Source organism: Scyliorhinus torazame, chromosome 1 (assembly GCF_047496885.1).
Source record: "Scyliorhinus torazame isolate Kashiwa2021f chromosome 1, sScyTor2.1, whole genome shotgun sequence".
NCBI lineage: Eukaryota > Metazoa > Chordata > Chondrichthyes > Carcharhiniformes > Scyliorhinidae > Scyliorhinus > Scyliorhinus torazame.
In genome coordinates this window covers 25,469,388-25,496,843 of record NC_092707.1, presented here as the reverse complement: position 1 = coordinate 25,496,843, position 27,456 = coordinate 25,469,388, and the positions used below count along the sequence as shown (strand labels likewise).

The 27,456-nt window shown below is 49.8% G+C and overlaps 1 protein-coding gene across 1 annotated transcript in view; it reads left to right on the top strand.

Moving 5' to 3' along the window:
* Positions 1 to 27,456, top strand: part of LOC140391644 (seizure 6-like protein) — a 522,156-nt gene that overhangs the window by 319,067 nt on the left and 175,633 nt on the right. Inside the window, exons 5-6 of the mRNA XM_072476384.1 lie at positions 16,294 to 16,479; positions 22,704 to 22,872. Coding sequence (XP_072332485.1) covers positions 16,294 to 16,479; positions 22,704 to 22,872 — 355 coding nt within the window. The remainder of the gene's footprint in view (positions 1 to 16,293; positions 16,480 to 22,703; positions 22,873 to 27,456) is intronic.

The window sequence follows — 27,456 nt, the reverse complement described above, 5'->3', positions numbered from 1 at the left end:
GTGTCATCGGCAAATGTCGTGAACGTATAATTTGGCCCTTCATCCTGGTCATTGATGTCATTGATCTGGGGTGGAATTTACTGGCTCTTCACACCAGCGGGGTATTTCAGTCCCACCGATGTCTCACCCCCCCCCCCCCCCTTGGGTTTCCCAGTGACGAGGGATGCGGTCAACGGGAAATGCTGCCGGGCTGCCTCTGCCGTGAAAAACATGAGGCGGGTTGCTCAGTAAATCCCACCCTCAGATTGAGGCCCAAGCACCCTGTGGTACTCCACTCATTATACATTGCCAACCCGAAGATCCTGTTTCCTATTGGGCAGCACGGTAGCATTGCGCATAGCACAGTTGCTTCACAGCTCCAGGGTCCCAGGTTCGATTCCCGGCTTGGGTCACTGCCTGTGCAGAGTCTGCGCGTTCTCCCTGTGTGTGCGTGGGTTTCCTCCGGGTGCTCCGGTTTCCTCCCACAGTCCAAAGATGTGCAGGTTAGGTGGACTGGCCATGATAAATTGCCCATAGTGTCCAAAATTGCCCTTAGTGTTGGGTGGGGTCACTGGGTTATGGGGATAGGGTGGAGGTGTGGACCTTGGGTAGGGTGCTCTTTCAAAGAGCCGGTGCAGACTCGATGGGCCGAATGGCCTCCTTCTGCACTGTAAATTCTATGAACTCTATGAACTATTAGCTAGCCAATCTTCTATCCATACTCATATGTAGATGCTTAAGAGTGGTTTCACAGGTCGGCGCAACATCGAGGGCCGAAGGGCCTGTACTGCGCTGTAATGTTCTATGTTCTATCTCCTGCACGATGGGCCCTTGTTTTGTGCAGTCACCTTTGATGTGGCACCTTGTCAAATGCCTTTTGGAAATCCAAGTACACCACATCTACAGGTTCCCCTTTATCCACATTGCTTGTTATATCTTTTGAAGAACTTCAATAAATTTGTCAAACAGAATTTCCCTTTCACAAAACCATGTTGCCTCTGCCTGGTTGCATCAAGATTTTCCTGCTATGATCTCCTTAATAATAGATTCCCGCATTTTCCCTGTGACAGGCCTGTAGCCCCCTGTTCCCTGCGCCCTGCTTCCTTGAACAAAGGAGTTACATTCACAATTGTTCGATTTGATGGGACTTTTCCAGAATTTAAGGATTTTCCAAAAATTAAAACCGATGCACCTATTTCTTTAAAGACACTCCTTAACAGTTTCTACCCACCAATTATAATTGAGGTTTATCTCTAAATTCACACCGCTTTTATGCTCAATAATCTTTTGTGCACAATATTTTGGAAGTGAGGCTTTACCATGTTGATGTGTTCTTCACACTCCACTTGGTATGCCATTTCCTCAAAAGAGGTTAAAGTGGTTGTTCAGTCGGTACCTTCGCCTTCTGAATCCACATTGACCATTGTTTATTATTACTAATATTATCAAGTAGTTAATCCCTCAGTGTATACCTGATAATTAATTATATTGGTGCACATGGTAAGCCTAATTAGTCAATCTGTTTATCTCCCTCTTTGAAAATGGACAACAAATTAGCCTATTTCCAATCTATTGGTACCTCACGTTTTCACTTGACTCCCTCATAATGACTGACAATCGCCAGGCCGCCGATTCTTCGTCCGTTGAAAGCGGCCCCTGCGGCAATTCTCTGCGCTCGACGGGCCGAGTTCCGCGGGCGTGGGTTACGTATGGTCTTACCCGGTGGAACCTCAGAGTTCTGGCTGCGGGGGGCCGGGGGAGCGGGAGGATCCAAATCCGGTGGGCGGCCTCCACAGGGGCCAGGCCTGCAATCGGAGCCTACCGATCGGCGGGCGGGCTAATTCCGGGGGGAGGGGGGGCCTATGTTCCTCCACGCCCGGCCCCTGTAGGGCTCCGCCATATTGCCCGGGGACCGGTGCGGAGACGGCAACCCACGCGCATACGCAGACCCGCGCCGGCCGTGGTGCGCATACGCAGACCCGCGCCGGCCGTGTCGTGCCGGCTTTCGAGCGCACAGCACTCCGGCACCATTCTAGCCCCCTAGGAAGGGGTGAATGCCTGGGCCTGGTGGCCCGTTGACACCAGCGTTGCTCGCATCGGTTTTGTTGCTGGCATCAACACTTGACCGGGATTTCGGAGAATCCCAGCCCATGTGTGCCATTCCTTGAACTGCTGCATTCCATATGGGGCAGGTAATTCACAATGAATCAGAGAATCTTAGAATCATAGAATCCCTACAGGCCAGAATGAGGCCTTTCGGTCCATCTGCACCGACCCCCTGAAAGAGCAACCTATCTAGGCCCACTCCCCCACCCTATTCCCATAGCCCAGTAACCCTACCTAACCTTTTCGACACTAAGACACAATTGAGCATGGCCAATCCACCTAACCTACACATCTGGAGGACATTAGCAGATCGTTCTCCTCTTCCTGCAAGGCTGGGCGGTTGTCCTAGGGCACCATGGGCACTAATCTCCACAGCAACCTCCTCCCAGGCTGCCATGGTCAGACGGGACAGTGTCCTGTTGCTATCCCTGGGTAACAACTCCCACCTTTCCTGGACGGCCTGGAGGAGAGACTGTCGGCACTCCGCTCATCCATGGGGCCACACGTTGTCTTCCCCAGTGACATTCTGGTGCCGCGCAATTGCCAGAGCTCCTGGATTGCAGTGAGTGAATAGTTGTTTGGGCACCTTTTAAATATGGCTGCCAGACCTTTGACCCCATGAGGTTCATAGAATCATAGAATTTACAGTGCAGAAGGAGGCCATTCAGCCCATCAAGTCAGCACTGGCCCTTGGAAAGAGCACCCTACTTGCCCACACCCTATCCCCGTAACCCAGTGACCCCACACAATCTTTTTTGGACACTAAGGGCAATTTATCATGGCCAATCCACCTAGCCTGCACACCTTTGGACTGTGGGAGGAAACCGGAGCACCCGGAGGAACCCCACGCACACACGGGGAGAACGTGCAGACTGCGCACAGACAGTCACCCAAGCCGGGAACCGAACCTGGGACCCTGGAACTGTGAAGCAGCAGTGCTAACCACGCCACCCATAGATAGGTATGGAAACTCTCAGCCTGCCCCACTGTGAGGTTTGGCAAGATCCTCGGGAATGCACAGACAATGAGCTGAACAGTGCACGACTGCACATGGCCAATTATCCTGCACCCCGCCTCCCCATCATCTCCCGCCCATCCAGTGGGAAGCACTTTCACTTCCCACCCTAGACTCCCGAACTGAAGACTCTGGCCCATGTGCTTCAGTCCTCCCGATATTTAATTGCACACATTATTGTTTCATTGTAGAGATTTGTAAGAAATCTGAAAGGAAGGGGCGGCACTGTGGTGTGCAGTGGTTAGCACTGCTGCCTACGGCGCCGAGGACCTGGGTTCGAATCCCAGGCCCGGGTCACTGTCCGTGTGGAGTTTGTACATTCTCCCCGTGTCTGCTTGGATCTCGCCCCACAAACCGAAGATGTGCAGGGTAGGCGGATTGGCCACACTAAAATGCCCCTTAATTGGGAAAAAAAACTAATCTGAAAGGAAGTTTGAAGACAAAAGCATTGACAGCCCTGGATAGGTTCGACTTAGTCATTTCCATATTTCTTGCCTGAGGCCAGAGCTATGGATTTACAGACAAATTGGATTCGAGAGTTATCATTTCTGCTGTCCAATATCAATTGATTCTCACCGACAGTGAATGTGCGCTGTGATCATTCCTTTCAGTTACCATTCTGTCTCATTCAGTACAGCACATTATTTTCAAAATATAATCCCTGTTCATTTTTCAATGTGTGAAAACCCAATTATTCTATAAAATGTTAAATTTCCACATCACATTCTCCGGGAGGAAACATTTCTCTTTTTGCTCCATTCACTTCGGGAGACGTCATGATAATTAACTCAATGTTGTTGCCGCTGTTTCAAGTGCAGCACAATCACTGACACAGAGCAATTGGGCTGAATGATTCATTTCTGTGCCGTACATTTTACATACTTCTGTGTGCCAGAAATAGACCAACGAAACCTGGTGAGAATCATGCCTTCTGGAAAACAATGGAGGATGAGATCAAAGTGGAGGTGGGAGGCAAAGTATCCTGGGGTTTGGGAAATAATCCACAAATTACTAAATCCTAATTTTCACGGTTTACGATGTAACCTGCACCGGAGGTCTCGTAAACTGGCAGCAGATTGGCGTCAGGACGGGTGCGCCGTCTGCCAGAGGATATTCTCAGTGGCAGGAACGTCAGTAGTCCAGCTTCCCGTTGACAGGAGCCGAGCGGCCAATTATACTAATTCATTTACCAATTAATGGCCTAATCGTGCGCCCGTGATTTTACCAGCTTTGGAATCGGCCCCCACAGATGGAAAGACCATCAAGTTAACAGTGTCGGACTCCCAAAGTGAGGGGTGGCGCCTGATTTAATGCTGCTCTGCGTTTCAAGGAGGGGCATGCCCAGTGACACTGATGCCACCGCTGGAGGGTGTACCCCCTCTGATGACCGGCCCCTGCCTGCCTGGCCCCCAATACAGTACAAATGGAAATTTAGCTGCCCTTCGAGGCTGGCTCAACGTGGAGTCTCCCTCTTCTACTTCCTGCAGCATGAGAGGCGGTCAGCTACATTGGTGGCATTGCTAAGCTGCTGCCTCTGTGGCTGGCTCACAACTTGTGAGGCATGCGGCTGTTCCCGTCCCAGATGTATCCTCCTAATTGGCTACCAATAGTTATATTCCACCCAGTGTCCCGCCATTTGGCTATGCCACGTTAGCACACACTGACAGTCCTAGCACTGGCTCAACCGAGGATTTAGCAAGACCTTGGCCGAGGTCTTTGTGTTGTTAATTTAGATCTTTTACTATATGCAGTTATAGATTAGCTTTCACAAGTGGACTGTCTCAAAACAGCAGAGGAGGGACTTAATTGGCTGGACATTTCATAACGGTCTGGAATTAAACGTGAAATATGATTCCAATCTTTTGGGTGTTTTAATTTTATGGCACAGACTAACTTTTACAACAGTAAAGTTACCGAACCACATGCCACAAATTCAAATTACTCGGTTTTGCTTGGATCTTGACAGTGAATCTTTGAAACGTCTGGATTACTGAATGCACGAGGCTGCTTGGGGCATCTGACAAGGATGAGCACAAATCAATCACACTATCTGGTTTCAGCCTGTCACTGCTTTCAATGGAGAACATTGGATACGACTTTAATCCCAATGTGGGTCGATTCGAACTCTGTGCAAGTGGATGGGTTTGAATGAGTTAAAATCTCGCCCATGAATATATATTTTTTCAGAAAATAGCTGCGAACTTATTTTGGCCTAACTTATAATTGATATTTTATCCCATGGAATGATCAAGGGTTTTATCAAGAAACTATTTGGATTTCAATTATGACAACCAAAATGTGTCATCCTGACCAGTGGTGGAAATGGTAGAAATTGGACTTTACTGCACCCATTTTGTGGTAGTCCATTTAGGAGAGCCTTGCAGGGTGGCCAAATTCGGATGGAATGGGCAGCATGGTGGCACAGTGGTTAGCCCGCTGCCTCACAGCGCCAGGGATCCGGGTTCAATTCTAGCCTCGGGTGACTGACTGTGTGGAACATAGAACATTACAGCGCAGTACAGGCCCTTCGGCCCTCGATGTTGCGCCGACCTGTGAAACCATTCTAAAGCCCATCTACACTATTCCCTTATCGTCCATATGTCTATCCAATGACCATTTGAATGCCCTTCGTGTTGGCGAGTCCACTACTGTTGCAGGCACGGCATTCCACACCCTTACTACTCTCTGAGTAAAGAACCTACCTCTGACATCTGTCTTATATCTATCACCCCTCAATTTAAAGCTATGCCCCTTCGTGCCAGACATCACCATCTGAGGAAAAAGGCTCCCACTGACCACCCTATCCAATCCTCTGATCATCTTGTATGCCTCAATTAAGTCATCTCTTAACCTTCTTCTCTCTAATGAAAACAGCCTCAAGTCCCTCAGCCTTTCCTCATAAGATCTTCCCTCCATACCAGGCAATATTCTGGTAAATCTCCTCTGCACCCTTTCCAATGCTTCCACATCCTTCCTATAATGCTGCGACCAGAATTGCACGCAATACTCCAAATGCGGCCGCACCAGAGTTTTGTACAGCTGCAACATGACCTCATGGCTCCGAAACTCAATCCCTCTACCAATAAAAGCTAACACACTGTACGCCTTCTTAACAACCCTCTCAACCTGGGTGGCAACTTTCAGGGATCTATGTACATGGACACCGAGATCTCTCTGCTCATCCACATTGCCAAGAATCTTACCATTAGCCCAGTACTCTGTCTTCCTGTTGTTCCTTCCAAAATGAATCACCTCACACTTTTCTGCATTAAACTCCATTTGCCACCTCTCAGCCCAGTGCTGCAGCTTATCTATGTCCCTCTGTAACTTGTAACATCCTTCCGCACTGTCCACAACTGAACCGACTTTAGTGTCATCTGCAAATTTACTCACCCATCCTTCTACGCCCTCCTCCAGGTCATTTATAAAAATGACAAACAGCAGTGACCCCAAAACAGATCCTTGTGGTACACCACTAGTAACTGGACTCCAGTCTGAACACTTCCCATCTACCACCACTCTTTGTCTTCTTCCAGCTAGCCAATTTCTGATCCAAACTGCTAAATCACCCTGAATCCCATGCCTCCGTATTTTCTGCAGTTGCCTACCGTGGGGAACCTTATCAAATGCTTTACTGAAATCCATATACACCACATCAACTGCTTTACCCTCATCCACCTGTTTGGTCACCTTCTCAAAGAACTCAATAAGGTTTGTGAGGCACGACCTACCCTTCACAAAACCGTGTTGACTCTCTCTAATCAAATTATTCCTTTCCAGATGATTATACATCCTATCTCTTATAAACCTGTACAAGATTTTGCCCACAACAGAATTAAGGTTCATTGGTCTATAGTTACCGGGATTGTCTCTACTCCCCTTCTTGAACAAGGGGATAACATTTACTATCCTCCAGTCTTCTGGCACTATTCCTGTAGACAAAGATGACTTAAAGATCAAAGACAAAGGCTCAGCAATCTCCTCCCTAGCTTCCCAGAGAATCCTAGGATAAATCCCATCCGGCCCTGGGGACTTATCTATTTTCACACTTTCCAGAATTGCTAACACCTCCTCCTTATGAACCTCAAGCCCTTCTAGTCTAGTAGCCTGAATCTCAGTATTCTCCTCGACAACATTGTCTTTTTTTGTGTGAATACTGATGAAGAATATTCATTTTGCACCTCTCCTATCTCCTCGGAATCCAAGCACAACTTCCCACTACTGTCCTTGACTGGCCCTACTCTTATCCTAGTCATTCTTTTATTCCTGACATATCTATAGAAAGCTTTAGGGTTATCCTTGATCCTACCTGCCAAAGACTTCTCATGTCCCCTCCTGGCTCTTCTTAGCTCTCTCTTTAGGTCCTTCCTAGCTAACTTGTAACTCTCGAGCGCCCTAACTGAACCTTCATGTCTCATCTTTACATAAGCCTCCTTCTTCCTCTTGACAAATGTTTCGACTGCTTTAGTAAACCACGGTTCCCTGGCTCGACCACTTCCTCCCTGCCTGACTGGTACATACTTATCAAGGACACGCAGTATCTGTTCCTTGAACAAGCTCCACATTTCCATTGTGCCCATCCCCTGCAGTTTTCCTCTCCATCTGATGCATCCTAAGTCTTGCCTCATTGCATCATAATTGCCTTTCCCCCAGATATAGCTTTTGCCCTGCGGTATATACCTATCCCTTTCCATCATTAAAGTAAACGTAATCGAATTGTGGTCACTATCACCAAAGTGCTCACCTACCTCTAAATCTAACACCTGTCCTGGTTCATTACCCAGTATCAAATCCAATATGGCCTCACCTCTCGTTGGCCTATCGACATACTGTGTCAAGAAACCTTCCTGCACACATTGGACAAAAACAGACCCATCTAAAGTACTCAAACTATAGCGTTTCCAATCAATATTTGGAAAGTTAAAGTCCCCCATAACAACTACCCTGTTGCTTTCGCTCCTAATCAGAATCAACTTTGCAATCCTTTCCTCTACATCTCTGGAACTTTTCAGAGGCCTATAGAAAACCCCTAACAGGGTGACCTCTCCTTTCCTGTTTCTAACCTCAGCCCATACTACCTCAATCGACGAGTCCTCATGAAACGTCCTTTCTGCCACCGTAATACTGTCCTTGACTAACAATGCCACCCCTCCCCCTCTTTTACCACCTTCCCTGAGCTTACTGAAATATCTAAACCCCAGCACTTGCAACAACCATTCCTGTCCCTGCTCTATCCATGTCTCCGAAATGGCCACAACATCGAAGTCCCAGGTACCAACCCATGCCGCAAGTTCACCCACCTTATTCCGGATACTCCTGGCATTGAAAAAGACACACTTTAAACCACCTTCCTTCCTGCCGGTACACTCCTGCAACTTTGAAACCTTACTCATGACCTCACTACTCTCAGCCTCCTGTATACTGGAGCTACAATTCAGGTTCCCAACCCCCTGCTGGACTAGTTTAAACCCTCCCGAAGAGCATTCGTAAATTTCCCCCCCAGGATATTGGTACCCCTCTGGTCCAGGTGTAGACCATCCCATTTGTAGCGGTCCCACTGACCCCAGAATGAGCCCCAATTATCCAGAAATCTGAAACCCTCCCTCCTGCACCATCCCTGTAGCCACGTGTTCAACTCCTCTCTCTCCCTATTCCTCGTCTCGCTATCACGTTGCACGGGTAACAACCCAGAGATAATAACTCTGTTTGTCCTAGATCTAATTTTCCACCCTAGCTCCCTGAATTCCTGCTTTACATCCCTATCCCTTTTCCTAACTATGTCGTTGGCACCTATGTGGACCATGACTTGGGGCTGCTCCCCCTCCCCCTTAAGGATCCCGAAAACACGATCCGAGACATCACGCACCCTGGCACCTGGGTGGCAACACACCAACCGCGAGTCTCTCTCGTTCCCACAGAATCTCCTATCTATCCCCCTAACTCTGGAGTCTCCAATGACTTATGCTCTACTCCTCTCCCCCCCCCCCCTTCCCTTCCGAACAACAGGGACAGACTCTGTGCCAGAGACCTGTACCCCATGGCTAACCCCTGGTAAGTCCCCACCCCCAACAGTATCCAAAGCGGTATACTTGTCACTCAGGGGAACGACCACAGGGGATCCCTGCACTGACTGCTTCCTCCCAGCCCCTCTCATCGTCACCCATCTATCTTCATTCTTCAGAGTAACTACATCCCTGAAGCTTCTATCTATGACCACCTCTGCCTCCCGAATGATCCGAAGTTCATCCAGCTCCAGTTCTCTAACGCAGTTTCTGAGGAGCTGGGTGCACTTCCCACAGATGAAATCAGCAGGGACACTGACGGCGTCCCTCACCTCAAACATTCTGCAGGAGGAACATTGCACTACCTTCCCTGCCATCCCCTCTAAATAAAAAAAGAAAAAGAAAGAAAGATCTTACCTGTTATGAAAATGAAATGAAATGAAAATCGCTCATTGTCACAAGTAGGCTTCAAATGAAGTTACTGTGAAAAGCCTCTATTCGCCACATTCCGGCGCCTGTTTGGGGAGGCTGTTACGGGAATTGAACCATGCTGCTGGCCTGCCTTGGTCTGCTTTCAAAGCCAGCGATTTTAGCCCTCTGCTGAACAGCCCCTGTATTCACTCCCTTCTCAGCAAGCACTCACTCAGCAACCTCTGCGCCCCGCACGATAACACCTGAGGGAAAATAAAAGGAAAACTACTTACCAGTCACCAGCCAGTCCCTTACCTGCAGGCTGTGATGTCACGGTTCAAATTCTTTTGACTTCTACCTGCCCTTGAGCCTTCCTCTTGATCTTTACAGCTGTTGTTTTTTTTTTTTGGTTAGAGGAGGGGGTAGGGAGGGAAACACTGAAGAAGTGTTTCGGGTTTAAGTGTCACTTGACAACAGCTCCTCCACAAACCACCTTCAAGTTGGGGTGAGCACACGGACGTATGCACATTTCCCCCCGCAACAGCCAATCAGCATCTCCGCTCTACTGTCCTCTGCTGGATGCTTGTCTTCACTTGAACAGCTAGGGTCTCTTGCTCAGGTACACCTTCAATTTAGGGTGAGCACACGGACGTATGCAAATTTCCCCCGCAACAGCCAATCAGCAACTTTGCTCTACTGCCCTCTGCTGGCGTTTGTGTGGAGTTTGCAAGTTCTCCCCGTGTCTGCGTGAATTCCCTCTGGGTGCTCCGGTTTCCTCCCACAGTCCAAAGATGTTCGGTTTAGGTGGATTGGCAATGCTAAAATTGTCCCTGTCCAGGGATGTGCATGTTATGTTGGGTTACAAGGATAGGTTGGGGGTGGTGCAGACGCTGAATGGGCTGAATGGCCTCCATCTGCACAATAGAGATTATGTAGATTCTATGAAGAAGGGACACTGCGCCATGGCAGGTGGCGGTTGCTTGGGGTTGTGCTGGCTAGACCCCGTGAGCAGAGAAGGGAGGGAGGGTGATGGTGGTAGCAGGGGGCAGGGATTCTGGTGAAACCGAGGTGGGGTGGGGCACATCCACTGTGCAGCCTTGAACTCAGACCACCAACTGGCCGCAGCCAGCGCCTGTGCAGACACAAAGGCTGCAGTGAGGGCATAAATCCACGTCAAAATGGATTGGATTTGGTTTATTGTCACGTGTACCGAGGTACATTGAAAAGTATCGCGCTGCGTACAGTTCAGACAGATCATTCCATACATGAAAAAAAAACATAGGACAATCATAAATACACAATGTACATACATAGATACAAACATCGGGTGAAGCATACAGGAGTGCAGTACTACCCAGCAGAGAAGATACGTGAAGAGATCAGAAGAGTCCATAAGAGAGTCATTCAGGAGTCTGGTAACAGCGGGGATGAAGCTGTTTTTGAGTCTGTTGGTGCGTTTGCTCAGTCTTTTGTATCTCCTGCCCAATGGAAGAAATTGGAAGAGTGAATAACCCAGGTTGGAGGCGTCTTTGATTGTGCTGCCTGCTTTCCCCAGGCAGTGGGAGGTGTAGACAGAGTCAATGGATGGGAGGCAGGTTTGTGTGATGGACTGGGCGGTGTTCACGACTCTCTGAAGTTCCTTGCGGTGCTGGGCCGAGCAGTTGCCATACCAGGCTGTGATGCAGCCAGATAGGATGCTTTCTATGGTGCATCTGTAAAAATTGGTAAGTGTCAATGTGGGCATGCTGAATTCCTTTATTTTCTTGAGGAAGTGTAGGCGCTGTTGTGCTTTCTTGGTCGTAGCGGCGACATGGGTGGACCAGGACAGATTGTTGGTAATGTGCATACCTAGGAATTTGAAGCTGTCAACCATCTCCACCTTGGTACCATCGATGGGAGAAAGCAGGATTAGGTTATTGACTTGGATGATCAGCCATGATCGTGATAAATGGCGGAGCAGGCTCGAAGGGCCAAAATCCCTCCTCCTACTCCTATCTTCTATGCATCTCTGCAGGGGTGTGTACGATACTTCACTTCCTGAAGTCAATGACCAGCTCTTTAGTTTTGCTGACATTAAGGGAGGGATTGTTGGCATTGCACCACTCCACTAGGTTCTCTATCTGCCTCCTGTACTTTGACTCATCGTTGTTTGAGATCCGACCTACAACAGTCATGTCATCAGCAAATTTGTGGATGGAGTTGGAGCCAAATTTTGCCACAGTCGTGTGTGTATATGGAGTACAGTAAGGGATTAAGTACGCAGCTTTATGTGACCCTGGTATGGAGGACTATCATGGAGGAAGTATTGTTGTTTATCCTTACTGATTATGGTCTATGGGTCAGGAAGTTGAGGGTCCAGTTGCAGAGGGAGGAGCCAAGTCCTAGGTTTTGAAGTTTGGATATGAGTTTGGCTGGGATTATGGTGTTGAAGGCGGAGCTGTCGTCAATGAAGGGGAGTCTGACGTAGGAGTCCTTGTTATCGAGATGCTCCAGGGATGAGTGTACGGCCAAGGTGATGCCGTCTGCTGTGGACCGGTTGTGGCGGTATGCAAATTACAGTGGATCAAGGCATTCTGGGAGTATGGAGTTGATGTGTCTCATGACCAATCTCTCGAAGCACTTCACAATGATCGATGTCAAGGCCACCGGACGGTAGTCATCGAGGCACGTTGTCTGGTTCTTCTTTGGCACCGGTATGATGGTGGTCTTCTTGAAGCAAATGGGAACCTCGGAATGGGGTAGGGAGAGGTTGAAGATGCCTGTGAGCACGTCCAGCAGTTTAGTCCGTGCAGGATCTGAGTGCACAACCAGGGATCCCATCAGGTCCTGCTTTCCGAGGGTTCACTTTCAAGAAGGCTGATCTGACTTCGGAAACTATGACGGTAGGCATCGGTGTGTCTGAGGCTGCTGGGGACGTTGACAACGGTTTGATGATTTCCTGCTCGAAACGAGAATAGTATGCATTGAGTTCATCGGGAAGGGCTGCACTGCTTCCAGAAATTCTACTCGACTTTGCTTTGTTGCCCACTATGTTGTTTCAGCCTTGGCACAACCGACGAGAGTCCGTGACGTTAGTCTTTGACTCCAGCTTAGTCTGGTATTGTCAAGGAAGGCCTGTAGACCCAGGATGGATGGAAAATACTGAATTATGGAATAGTCCCAGAAAATCTGGGACAGATGGTCACCCTGGACTCATCCCCTGGGCCCAAGAACCTAAGAAAGATGTCCAATCCAATACTGGGTCAGGTCAATTTTCAGGCATCCAGGTTGGACATCTAAATTAGGTACCAAGGCCCCTTTTCATGAGCTAATTAAGATCCTAAGGAACCACTGTGGTGAATGGAACTACTGTTAATTCACCAGTGCACTGTGATATGTTACTGCTGTATCGTGTTACGTTATGTGTTTAACCCTGTGGGCTCCACCTATGGGCCATTGTACGGCTTCACCCACAGGGGGATATGTCGGGGCATGTACGGACTCCCCCATGGCTCCACCCCTTACAGGAAGTATAAAGGCAGCTCACCTGCGGGGCCGCATTCATTGTTGTAGCGGTCACAGGCAGGCTCAGTTGTAAGCTGATTAAAACCACGGTTTAGTTCTCAACGTGTCTCTCAGTGAATTGATGGTCGCATCAATCACTCTGAGGACAATGTCTTTTTCAGGGTTCCAAACATTGAAAGCAGCTAAGTAAATGACCACCCAAAGAAGGCATTATCCTTTCTGTCTCTCATGGAATAGGTGCTGCTCCTTCCAGTTCCACTGCGTTGCCATGGGTCACTGCCGGCTGAGAGGCAGGAGACTGGACATTGATCTTTATAAAATGGGCAAGCTGTATGCGGAGGCATGGCAAGAGCGACAGCATGGCCTTGAAGGCCCAATCTCAATCTGTCCTTGCTGGCATAGGCCTTTGTGTGTGGAACTATTTTGGACCTGTATATGGACCCCTGTCTCAAGGACCCCAATTAGTCCTCAGCTGTGAAGCTGTCTCCTAACCTCAGCGCTCAAACAGTGGTTTGAGTGGGTCTTTGAGATGTGCCCACACAAAGGATCTGAAGGTTGAATCTCTGAAGGACACTGAATGAAAGGAGCTGCTTCACAGGGAATGGGAGTACAATAGCTGATGACAATCTTTTTACTGATTGAAATTGATCGAACAACTTGCTCAAAAAAGCAAAGATCAAGAACGAAAGACAATTCTGAAAGTGTGGAAGTTTTTTCCAGCAATCCAGCTCACTTTTAAAAGTTAAGAAATGGAATCTATTCATTCCATCCCCTTTCTTTTTTTTAAAAAGAGCACCCAATTCTTTTTTCCAATTATGGGGCAATTTAGCGTGGCACATCTTTGGGCTGTGGGGGTGGGACCCACGCAGACACAAGGAGACTGTGCAAACTCCACACGGACAATGACCCAGGGCTGGGATTGAACCGGGACCTCGGGCGGCACGGTGGCACAGTGGTTAGCACTGCTGCCTCACAGCGCCAGGGACCCGGCTTCAATTCTGGTCTGGGTGACTGTTTGTGTGGAGTTTGCACTTCCTCCCCGTGTCTGCGTGGGTTTCCTCCGGGTGCTCCGGTTTCCTCCCAGAGTCCAAAGATGTGCAGGTTAGGAGGATTCGGCATACTAATTGCCCCTTAGTGTCCAAAAAATGAGGTGGGATCATTGGGTTACGAGGATAGGGTGGATGCATGGGCTTAAGTAGGGTGCTCTTTCGAGGACTCGATGGGCCAAATGGCCTCCTTCTGCACTGTAAATTGTACGTATGTAACTCTGTGCCTCGGCTCCGTGAGGCAGCAGTGCTAACCACTGCGCCACGGTGCCAGCCCAATTCTAACCTTTTTCTGATGTTCTTTTCGCCTGAGTAACTCCTCTGGGCTCGGCCTGAGTAACTCCTCTGGGCTCGGCCTGAGTAACTCCTCTGGGCTCGGCCTGAGTAACTCCTCTGGGCTCGGCCTGAGTAACTCCTCTGGGCTCGGCCAGGTCAGGTCTTGAATGAGATTGGGAAACAACATAATTTCAGGTGCAAGGAACAAAGAGTCAAATCTACCTAAAGTTTCCTTTTCAGTGAAACACAATAGAAATGGATTGTCTCTCAGCAAGACTGACTCTATCTACACCACCCGTTGCCTTGGGAAAGCGGGCAGCATAATCAACGACCCCTCCCACTTGGGTTATTCTCTCTTCCACCCTCTTCCATTGGGCAGAAGATGCAAAAGTCTGAGAACACACGCTAACAGGTTCAAAAACAGCTTCTTCCCCGCTGTTACCAGACTCCTGAATGACCCTGTTATGGACTGAATTGTAGCAGATAGTCAGAGACTTTTTCCCAGGGTAGAGGGGTCAATTACTAGGGGGCATAGGTTTAAGGTGCGAGGGGCACGGTTTAGAGGAGATGTGCGAGGGAAGTTTTTACACAGAGGGCAGTGGATGCCTGGAACTCGCTAGCGGAGGAGGTGGTGGAAGCAGGGACGATAGTGACATTTAAGGGGCATCTTGACAAATACATGAATAGGATGGGAATAGAGGGATACGGACCCAGGAAGTGTAGAAGATTGTAGTTTAGTCGGGCAGCATGGTCGGCACGGGCTTGGAGGGCCGAAGGGCCTATTCCTGTGCTGTACTTTTCTTTATTCTTTGTTCTTTGTAGCACTACACTTCATATGCTTCACCCAATGACAATGGCTATGTATTTACATGTATTTATCGTATGTCCTATGTTTTTCATGTATGGAATGATCTGCCTGGTCTGTACACACAACAACACTTTTCACTGAACCTCAGTACACGTGACAATAAATCTAAATCTAATCTAATCCAAAGCTGATCCCATATTTAGCAGGCAAATGATTGGTGACTGACCAGTTAGGGACTACCTGTGGTGGTGGACAACAAGCTATAATGTAGTAAAATGCCCCAAGTTGCCTCGCAGGAGTGTTACAAAAGAACATTTGGTCCTGGGCCTCAAATTAGGGCAGAGGACCAAAAGTCTGGTCAAAGAAGTTAGATATTTAGGTGTCTAAAAGGAGGAAAGAGGAGGCCAGGATCAAGGGAGGAACTCCAGAGCTTCAAGCCTTGGCAGCTGATGGCATGGTCATCAATGTAGAGCAATTAATGTCAGGGGAGTGCAAGAGACCAGAATTAGAGAAGTGTATGTTTCTCTGTAGGTTGTAGGGCTGGAGGAGATTTCACGTAAGGGGAAGGGGGAGGCCGCAGCGGAATTTGAAAATAATTTTAAAATAATTTTTAATTTAATAATCTTTATTGTCACAAGTAGGCTTACATTAATGCTGCAATTAAGTGACTGTGAAAATCCCCTAGTCGCCACATTCCGGCGCCTGCTCAGGTAAACAGGGGGAGAATTCAGAATGTCCAAATTACCTAACTTGTGGGAGGAAACCGGAGCACCCGGGGGAAACGCACGCAGGCACAGGGAGAACGTGCAGACTCCGCACAGACAGTGACCCAAGCCGGGAATCGAACATGGAACCCTTGCGCTGTGAAGCAACAGTGCTACCCACTGTGCTACGGTTGCTCAATCAGGAACCAATGTTTATGCTGCTGTGTTGTCTATATTTCCTTGTTTTTATTAAACCTATGACAGTATTCGTATAAGTGAGCTACCATCCCGAATCTCACGGTTGATGTTTGTTCACTGTCTGTTGGTCAACATGATCTAGCCTTTCCTCAGTGCAGTTTGGCTAATGCTATTCAGATTAGTAAGGACCAAGGGCTAGTTGAGCGTGGATGAAAGGTTTCACTGTGAATCTGTCTATTTGCAGTGTACATGCTGAGCTGCGATTTTCCCCGGAGACCAGACTATGGAGATGTGTCCGTGTTGGATCTGCATGCTGACGGCACTGCACTCTTCCGGTGCAACTCTGGTTACCAACTGCAGGGACTGCAAACGCTAACCTGCATGAATGCCTCCAAGCCGCATTGGAACGCCAAGGAGCCAAGCTGTCTCGGTAAGAACTACTTTGAGATGAAATTGAAATGAACAAAGAAAATGCTGCATAAACCCAGCAGATCTCCAAGCAGCTGTAGAGAGACAATCAGAGTTAACCTTTCGAGTCGAAATGACTAGTTGGACGGGTCATGTAGACTCAAAACGTTAATTCTGATTCTCTCTCCACAGATGCTGCCGGACTTGCTCAGTTTATGCAGAAGTTTCTGTTTTTATTTCGGATTTGCAGCATCTGCAGTATTTCACATTTATTTGAGGTGGAACTAATTTCTTTTGCACATTTTTCCGACTGATTTCAGCACTCTTTCCCTCATGTCGATTCCTGCCTCTCCGTTTTACCTTCACAGACATGCAACGGTGCAAAGACCTCTCCGTCCTCTTTCAAATTTTCTCTTTCTGTCTTTCCCATAATCAAAACTCTCGTGGCTTACAGTCATGAATCTCACCAACCAGTTTCTTATGCGTCTTCCTTCTCCCGAAAGACCACAAAAGCTGGGGCTATTCCTCTTAGAAGAGAAGTGAAAGAGATGATTGATCGCACATGTTCATGATCAAGGAGTGCCAGTGGCAGAAAGGGCAGCAAACAGAGAGCACAGATTTCGGAAACTGGCGAAACAAAGAGCAAGGGAAATTTACAAAGTAAGTTGGCATGATCTGTCACCGGAGCACCCGGAGGAAACCCACGCAGATACTGGAGAAAGTGCAAACTCCACACAGCCACCATAGATGGGAATTGAACCCAGGTCCCTGGCGCTGTGAGGGAATAGTGCTAACCACTGTGCCACTGTGCTGCCCTGATGTATATAACTATATATGTATACTCTCTAGTATATAGAGATATATATACTGTAGAGAAATTTACTATATAGTATTAAAAAATGTGTATAGTTATGAGTTGTTAATAAACATTTAGGCCAGTATTTTCCAGCCCTGTCATAGTGGGTTGCACCATCGGAGATCCGGCGTCCCAGCCAAAGGCACTTTAGGCACAACCCGATCCCAGTGGCAGGCAGGACCGAAAAATCCCACCCTCAACATTACACCACACAAGCCTCCAGATCTCTTAGCGAGACGATGAACAAACCCTTACAACATGATGGCGGCTAATGCACCAACCCAGAATTGAAGAAGCATACCGATTGTTTAACCAGCACAGATGAAGGGACTCTGCAGCAGAGTCCAAAGTCAACACCGTTCGGCGTGGCGGTCACGCCTGAAAGAATGAAAAAAATTATATGGCAGCCAGAGCTTAAAATCGCTTTTCTATTGAGTTTTCAAGCTTTAAAAAATAAGTCGTTGGTCTGAAAGGTTTGCTGGAAGATTATCTACAGAATCGATTATTTTAAAGAATCAGACCTGTGATCAGTGCAGGAACCTGCCAAAGCCCAATTGGACATGGAAGAAGCAATGAATGGATGATTACGGTCGCACCACCTTGGTGTAGAAGAAAGAAAATCTAAAGCTTTGTTATAGGAATTGGCAATGGATGGAAAGTAAAACCACCAGACCAATTTAAGTTCATGCAAGGATCAACCCAAACATAAAATTGGGCGTCGTGGAGACGAAAGGTTTGTTCAAGATCTGAACAAATAAATTTCTGAGGTGTCAGAAAGGTTCAAAGAGCTGTTGAAAGAAACAAAAAGGTTGAAGGTTGAGAAGAATGCAATATGAGCAAATCTGAATTGTGTGCAGACTCAGTATGCATTTCCAGAAAAGCACACACGGAGGAAGTATCAATTCTGAATTCAATTGTTGGCAAATCGAAGAAGGGGGGGTGGGGGGTGATGAACACAACCAGAAATACAGCCTGGCACAGCAGCTGGCAGGAAAGGTACTCAAAGAAGTTGCTGTCATGAAAAACTCTTTGAAGAATCAATACATGCCCCTGGAAAAACATGAGGAGTTAAAAAAGATGTTGAATACGACTTTAGAAGAAGTTACATTGGATCTATCAGTAGCAATGCACTTAAGTGCAGAGTGAAATAGCAGGATCTGAACAAGGGACTACACAGTTGAAAAAAAAGCTGATTGTTCTTCAAGATCAAATGTCAAAGGTGTACATAACCCTTCAACAGCATGAAGAAATGAAGACTGCTTTGAATATAAGAATGGGGGAGCAGCAGAAAAAAGTTGAGAAGACTCCATTAAATTATAAGAAAACTTAAGAGGGAGCAATTGAGCTTGACTAAGAAAAGGAAAACCTGGTGAAGGACCTTCAGACACTACAAGGATCCCTCAGGTCAAAGATTGTTCCTCTGGAAAATTACAAAGAGAAAAGAGAAGTAAAATGAAATTAATGTCTCTCCAAAAGAACGGACAAACCAGTTAGCAGAGCGCCTCAGTAACATTCTATATTCCAAAGGACAGGACTGCAAAGCTGAATATCATGAATTAGAAGGAAAAGCACTGGATGCCTCCAACTTACAGAGAACCATCGAGTCATCAGAACATCAATGGCTGAAAGGAAAATCATGAATCTAGAATGGCAAAACCAAGTAGAAGCTCTCGCAAAGAGTGGGAAGAGTCTCGAAACAATTATCAGTCGTACAATTACAGAATGTGAGCTTAAAGGATAGCACAGAGAAATTAGGCTCTGCTGAGGGGAAACTTTTCAGTGCAGTGAACCAACGTTCATGGACAAAAGGTGAGTATGCCAAAGAAAAAGGAGAACTGATGAAAATACTGGAGTGTCATTCAAAGGAAGAAGGCTTGTGTGGTGATATGCATCACCGTCTATACACAAGGGGTTAATGTAAATACACTACAACTAAGTAAACACTAGAGGGAGAATCGGAGATGTCATGACATGCCGACATACAGCTAATGAACACATAGAATAGGACATGACCAATGGGCAGTCAAGACACCCAGAGGTGACACTACCACAAGAGGGCATTACACAACCCATATATAAGGACAGGGCACACATGTTCTGTCTCTTTCCACAGGCGACACTTAGAGAGTAGGACAGGGGCAGATCAGAAGCATCACACCCACCACGTGGCTTAGAGCAGACTGGTTAGTTAGACTGAGTTACTATAGCAAGATTAGCAGGAGAGTCGAACTCACAGAGAACTGTGCTAATGGTTCAATAAATCACATTGAACTTACTTCAACGACTGGAGTATCTTTTGGTCAAAGCTGCATCGAGTTGCAGCCTGTGTTATCCCAGAATACACAACACAACAGCTTGAAATTCCGAAATGATGACCCTTCAGAAGCAAACTTAATAAAGTTAGATCTTTAATTAGAATTTGATGAACGTCAAGTATCAGGGGTCTCTTAAGTATTGTGAAAAATGCCCGGAACAGGAATAAGAATTGCTGCTGAGTCAGAACATTTGGGTGAATGCAGAATTTACAGCCAAAACTGACCGAAATTCTTGAACTTCAATCCAATCTGAACAACATGAAAGATGCGATGCGCAGTATGGAAGATGAAATACAGCCTTTAAAAACAGATAACTCTGAAACAAAGACAATGGAACTCCCCAGAGAAGGTGCTAAACTGGATGAAAAGATTAATAAACACTTATTTGGGTGAAATTGTGAAACAAGTGAAAATGGAGGTTTCATTTTTGAAACATCAACTTCCAGCGAGATCATAGCCGACCCCACAAAAATATTAAACCCGTGACCACTGTGTGAATGAGCAGAGCAAACGTTCCCTCCGGAAGGGAGTGGACAAACCCCTGCATTCCAAACAAAGCAGGCAGGTTGTCAATAAGGATGGGGCAGCGCAGTGATACGATGGTTAGCGCTGCCGCCCCACAATGTCAGGGACACAGGTTCAATTCCAACCTTGGGTCACTGTCTGTGCGGAGTCTGCACGTTCTCCCCGTGTGTGCGTGGGTTTCCTCCGGGTGCTCCGGTTTCCTCCCACAGTCCAAAGATGTGCAGGTTAGGTGAATTGACCATGCTAAATTGCCCCTTAGTGTCCAAAAGATGTACAGGTTAGGTGGGGTTATGGGGATAGCGTGGGGGAGTGGGTATATGTAGGGTAGCTCTTTCAGAGGGGAGGTGCAGACTGGATGGGCTGAATGGTCTCCCTTTGCACTGTAGGAATTCTAGGATTCTATGGTTCTAAAGAGAAATTCAACTCCAAGGAGCGCAATAAGTGAATCAGAGGAAGACGGCCAGGCACCTGAAACACAGAATGCTTTCATTTCAAATCCGAATCAAAAACAGCTTCCCAAAGCAACTGAACCTACCACTCCTCCTCCCAGAGTGACTAGAACAAAATCTAGAAGAGCAATCAAGCTTCTAGTCCATCCAAACCTGTAAAGTCAGTGACCTGAGGGTCCAGATGGGCAAGCATGGAAATATTGCATTGTAAATATGTTTGGCGAAGACTTGGGGAGCAGGGGGGGATGTGGGGGGGGGGGTGTGGGGGGGGGGGGGCGCAGTATAAGGGCATATAACAGCATGGCAAGGGTTAATGGAGCCCTAGGAAACATTATGTTGTATAGAATCACACAATAGTGGATGGAGTACAGCAGTGGAGTCCAGCAGAAGCCAGCATGGAGATGGTAATTACAGTGTCATGAGTTAATAAACACTTAAATGTTAAACCATTAGGTCACAGACTTCTTACTGAGACACTGAACAAACCTTTCCAACAACTACCACCACTGAAAATTAACATCAGTTTATTTGATAGCTGCAAATGGCAAATAGCTTAAAAGTACATGATGAACTATCTCTCAGCAGATTTACAATAGAATAACACAATAAATGTGTTTGGCAAGACACTGCGCAGTGCAGGTAGAAAATTAGCATTTATTCAGTTATTGTCTCTTAAAAGGCAATGTGTTTGCTTACGTTCAACATGTTATGAAGAAATCTAGCTTGGTGCTTACCATTTCTGCACCACATGGGTAGGTCACTTTAATGACAAACGTTTCCCCTCTGATCGAATAGGTAGGACGTTGCATATGGTAATATTTAAGACCAAAACTGTCCCACATTCCGTTCCAAGTCTTCGCCAAGTCAGTTGTGCGCACACCAGCTGAGGGTCAGAAGATGGCTTCCACAAAGCATGGGGGCCATTCATCAACCTGTTCCAAGACCAGTTTGAAGCCAACAATTGCTGGGGGGGGGGGGGGGGGGTGCACGGGAGCTACTAGGTCCAAAGGGAGCAGACATAAATGGGAGGGGGGGGGAATGGGAGGGATGGAAGAGACCAGAGGAAACAAGGGGGGGGGGGGAGAGACCAGAGAAAACAAGGGAGGGGAGGGGGGGCAGTAAGCAACCGGCACAGGGACCAGAGGGCCCAACACAAGGCCACACAAAAGGGAACCCTCAAAAGCAGGCCGACAACAGGATGGGAAGAGGTGAGAAGAAGGGAGGAGAGGCCAAGTGATGGGGGGGGGGGAGAAGGGAGAAGGAGGGCACTGCCCACAAAGGAACAACGAACTACCGCCCACGGTGAAGTAAAGAACCAAAGAAAAGACCCGGAAAGAGCAAAAGAATGGAAGTAGCGGGGGAGGGGGTAGGAGGGGGTGTGATACCGAAAAAGAACGACGTGTAAATTCTAACCGCCTCATTTATCTTTAACGAACGTACAGTGTAAAAATGTAAAACATTAATTAAAATATTTTTTTTAAAATAGTTAGTTATGTTCAACCAAGGTACAACTATGGGAGTGGCACTGACTTCAGTGTCACCTGGTTATGTAAGGGATAATAAATCTGTTGAACGCGTTCCAGTGTTGGCAAGTATTGGGTGGGCGGGGGGGGGGGGTTGCTAAATTAATTTAAATTTTGAGCCCAATGTAAATGGGCTACATTTAATCAGCTGCCTGTTGTTTTACCAGGACATTTTGACATCGTTTTGCGTTCAAAGCGCTCAAAAACGATCAGTGGTCATTTGACATCGAATGTTCTAATTTGCAATGAGTTTGATCTCTCCCCACCTTTTCAATGACTTCAATGGGTTGGCCCTTGCCCGTTTTACATCATCGCACAGTATTACACCCTGTGCATGTAGTGTTGCGTGAAAACAGGCCCGGGCTTGAGTGATTCACACCATGGTTACGCAGCTTACCAACATTCAGACTTGATAAATTCCTGCTTGTTTGCTCCCTCCACCAGTGGAACACAGCCCTCGTAGTCCCCGAGGAAGGGGAGGGACAAACTGGGGGCAAAAATGTACAATTCAATTTTTGTGTAGCAGGTAACAGACTTCTCACCTGGTATACACACTGTCTTTCTCTCTCTCTCTTTAGCACTCTGCGGTGGCTCTACATCTAATACTACCATTGGTAGGATACTGGCACCCAACTACCCTGCAAATTACAGCAACAACTTGAACTGCACTTGGACCATTGCAGGCACTAAAGGCCAGAAGTTCCATATGCACTTTGAGAAGGTTTCCCTTGCTGGAAAGGGAGATAGGTAAATAAAGATGTATCCTTGGAGCAGTTTTCTTCGTTCGCCTTACTCTAATCTTCTGGTACTATGATGCATGTTTGTCTTGGCATGGTTGTTGATGGTTCACATCTACTGCTCGTCTGTTGTGAGTCTTCAGGTGAGAAGACCACCTGATTTGAGCAAGGCATTGTCAATTTTGGTGGGGGCATCATTCGCTGGTGCTGCGGCTATGGTCCTTCCTGCAATGGCACTTTTCTGTGGCAATCTGAAGACTTAGGGGTGAATTCTCGGCCTCCCGAACAGGGTGTTTCTCTGCGGTGTGCTGTCGCTGGCAGCGGAATTCTCCATTCCCGCCACTGGCCAATGGGAATTCCCATTGTAGCCACCCCGAGCTGCTGGGAAAGGCTGCCGGCGGAACGGAGAATCCCGGCGGAGGAGAATTCACCCCAGAGTTCTTTAAATATCCATGCTCCACCCTGGAGGCTTTGGTACCAAGTGCTTCGGCCTGGTCCAGACTATTCCCAGTTGTTGAAGTTAATCTAACATGAAAAGATACGCCACTTGCATGAATCCATATATCTTTGTTTTGGTCGCCCAGTGGGTGCACTGGCACCGTGAGGCCGGCAGCTGAATCAATATCAGGTAAGGCTCATCAGAACTGCAAATTTTGGTTAACTCTCCAGTGCAGAGCCGAGGAATTGCTGCAGTATTGTAAATCATCTTTCAGGTCAGAAGTTAAACATTTCAGGGATTTCATGGACCTGCAAGAGCAGGAAATATGGACTTGCAGAATGGCAATTTCCCCAAAGGTGGGTTGGGATTCAGAGACTTGGGACGCGACGTGGCGTTAAATCTCACGAGAGGCCTCTCACAGGATTTGCGATGCTCGGGACGTCTTGATCTCGATCTTGCCCTCACGGGACGATTTCTAGATTTGCATATTGAAGTGAGAAGTTAGCCTCTGGGATGCCAATGTTGAGGGTGCCAGTGTCAGGGAGTGTCAGTGTCAGGGGGTGTCAGTGTCAGGGGGTGTCAGTGTCAGGGGGTGTCAGTGTCACGGGGTGCCAGAGTCGGGGGGTGCTAGTGTCAGGGGGTGCCAGTGTCAGGGGATGCCAGTGTCAGGGGGTGCCAGTGTCGGAGGGTGCCAGTGTCGGGGGGTGCCAGTGTCGGGGGGTGCCAGTGTCGGGGGTGCCAATGTCGGGGGGTGCCAGTGTCAGGGGTGCGCCAGTGTCAGGGGTGCCAGTGTCGGGGGGTGCCAGTGTCAGGGGTGCGCCAGTGTCAGGGGTGCCAGTGTCAGGGGGTGCCAGTGTCAGGGGGTGCCAGTGTCAGGGGGTGCCAGTGTCAGGGGATGCCAGTGCCGGAGGGTGCCAGTGTCGGAGGGTGCCAGTGTCGGAGGGTGCCAGTGTCGGGGGGTACCAGTGTCGGGGGGGTGCCAGTGTCGGGGGTGCCAGTGTCGGGGGTGTCAATATCAGGGGGTGCTAGAGACGGGGGTTGCCAGTGTTGGGGGGGTGCCAGTGTCGGGGGGGGTGTCAGTGTTGGGGGTGTCAAGGGGTGCCAGTGTCTGGGGGTGTTCGTGTCGGGGGGGGGATCAATGTCGGGGGGTGCCAGTATCAGTGTGTGTTAGAATCATAGAATTTACAGTGCAGAAGGAGGCCATTCAGCCCATTGAGTCTGTACCGTCTCTTGGAAAGAGCACCCTACCCAAGGTCAACACCTCCGCCCTATCCCCATAACCCAGTAACCCCACCCAACACTAAGGGCAATTTTGGACACTAAGGGCAATTTATCATGGCCAATCCACCTAACCTGCACATCTTTGGACTGTGGGAGGAAACCGGAGCACCCGGAGGAAACCCACGCACACACGGGGAGGATGTGCAGACTCCGCACAGACAGTGACCCAAGCCGGAATCGAACCTGGGACCCTGGAGCTGTGAAGCAATTGTGCTATCCATAATGCTACCGTGCTGCCCCCTGTTAGTGTTAGTGTTAGTGTTGGGCGGTGCCAGTGTCAGGGGGTGTCAATGCCAGGGAGTGCCAGTGTCAGGGGATGCCAATGTCAGGGGGTGCCAGTGTCGGGGGGTGTCGGTGTTAGGGGGTATCAGTGTCAGGGGATGCCATTGTCAGGGGGTGCCAGTGTCAGGGGGTGCCAGTGTCGGGGGTGCCACTGTAAGGGGGTGCCACTGTCAGGGGGTGCCACTGTCAGGGGGTGCCACTGTCAGGGGGTGCCACTGTCGGGGGTGCCACTGTCAGGGGGTGCCAGTGTTGGGGGGTGCCAGTGTCGGGGGATGCCAGTGTCGGGGGATGCCAGTGTCGGGGGTGCCAGTGACGGGGGGGTGCCAGTGTCGGGGGTGCAAGTGTCGGGGGGTGCCAGTGTCGGGGGGTGCAGGTGTCGGGGGGTTCCAAAGATGGGGAGTGCCAGTATCGGGGGGTGCCAATGTTGGGGGGGTTGCCAGTGTCAGGGGGTGCCAGTGTCGGGGGGTGCCAGTGTCGGGGGTGCCAGTGTCGGGGGCGCCAGTGTCCGTGGGCGCCAGTGTCCGTGGGCGTCAGTGTCGGGGGGTTTTAATGTAATAATCATAGAATTTACAGTGCAGAAGGAGGCCATTCAGCCCATTGAGTCTGTACCGTCTCTTGGAAAGAGCACCCTACCCAAGGTCAACACCTCCGCCCTATCCCCATAACCCAGTAACCCCACCCAACACTAAGGGCAATTTTGGACACTAAGGGCAATTTATCATGGCCAATCCACCTAACCTGCACATCTTTGGACTGTGGGAGGAAACCGGAGCACCCGGAGGAAACCCACGCACACACGGGGAGGATGTGCAGACTCCGCACAGACAGTGACCCAAGCCGGAATCGAACCTGGGACCCTGGAGCTGTGAAGCAATTGTGCTATCCATAATGCTACCGTGCTGCCCCCTGTTAGTGTTAGTGTTAGTGTTGGGCGGTGTCAGTGTCAGGGGGTGTCAATGCCAGGGAGTGCCAGTGTCAGGGGATGCCAATGTCAGGGGGTGCCAGTGTCGGGGGGTGTCGGTGTTAGGGGGTATCAGTGTCAGGGGATGCCATTGTCAGGGGGTGCCAGTGTCAGGGGGTGCCAGTGTCGGGGGTGCCACTGTAAGGGGGTGCCACTGTCAGGGGGTGCCACTGCCAGGGGGTGCCACTGTCAGGGGGTGCCACTGTCGGGGGTGCCACTGTCAGGGGGTGCCAGTGTTGGGGGGTGCCAGTGTCGGGGGATGCCAGTGTCGGGGGATGCCAGTGTCGGGGGTGCCAGTGACGGGGGGGTGCCAGTGTCGGGGGTGCAAGTGTCGGGGGGTGCCAGTGTCGGGGGGTGCAAGTGTCGGGGGGTTCCAAAGATGGGGAGTGCCAGTATCGGGGGGTGCCAGTGTTGGGGGGGTTGCCAGTGTCAGGGGGTGCCAGTGTCGGGGGGTGCCAGTGTCGGGGGTGCCACTGTAAGGGGGTGCCACTGTCAGGGGGAGCCACTGTCAGGGGGTGCCACTGTCAGGGGGTGCCACTGTCAGGGGGTGCCAGTGTTGGGGGGTGCCAGTGTCGGGGGAGCCAGTGTCGGGGGGGTGCCAGTGTCGGGGGTGCAAGTGTCAGGGGGTGCCAGTGTCGGGGGGTGCCAGTGTCGGGGGGTTCCAAAGACGGGGAGTGCCAGTATCGGGGGGTGCCAGTGTTGGGGGGGTTGCCAGTGTCGGGGGGTGCCAGTGTCGGGGGGTGCCAGTGTTGGGGGTGCCAGTGTCGGGGGCGCCAGTGTCCGTGGGCGTCAGTGTCGGGGGGTGTTAATGTCGGGGGGTGTTAATGTCGGGGGGTGTTAATGTCGGGGGGTGCCAGAGTCAGGGGCTGCCAGTGTCAGGGGATGCCAGTGTCAGGGGGTGCCAGTATCGGGGGGTGCCAGTGACGGGGGGTGCCAGTGACGCGGGGTGCCAGTGTCGGGGGGGTGCCAGTGTCGGGGGTGTCAGTGTCTGGGGGTGTCAGTGTTGGGGGGTGTCAGTGTCGGGGGATGTCAGTGTCTGGGGGTGTCAGTGTCGGGGGGTGCCATTGTCGGGGGGTGCCAGTGTCGGGGGGTGCCAGTGTCGGGGGGTGCCAGTGTCGGGGGGTGCCACTGTCAGGGAGTGCCACTGTCAGGGGGTGCCACTGTCGGGGTGCCACTGTCAGGGGGCGCCAGTGTCGGGGGGCGCCAGTGTCGGGGGTGCCAGTGTCGGGGGTGCCAGTGTCAGGGGGTGCCAGTGTCGTGGGGTGCCAGTGTCGGGGGGTGCCAGTGTCGGGGTGCAAGTGTCGGGGGGTGTCAGTGTCTGGGGGTGTCAGTGTCGGGGGTGTCAGTGTCGGGGGGTGTCAGTGTCGGGGGGTGCCAGTGTCGGGGGGTGCCAGTGCCGGGGGGTGCCAGTGTCGGGGGGTGCCAGTGTCGGGGGGTGCCAGTGCCGGGGGTGCCAGTGTCGGGGGGTGCCAGTGTCAGGGGGTGCCACTCTCGGGGTGTGCCAGTGTCGGGGGGTGCCAGTGTCGGGGGTGCCAGTGTCGGGGGTGCCAGTGTCGGGGGTTGCCAGTGTCGGGGGTTGCCAGTGTCGGGGGGTGCCAGTGTCGGGGGGTGCCAGTGTCGGGGGGTGCAAG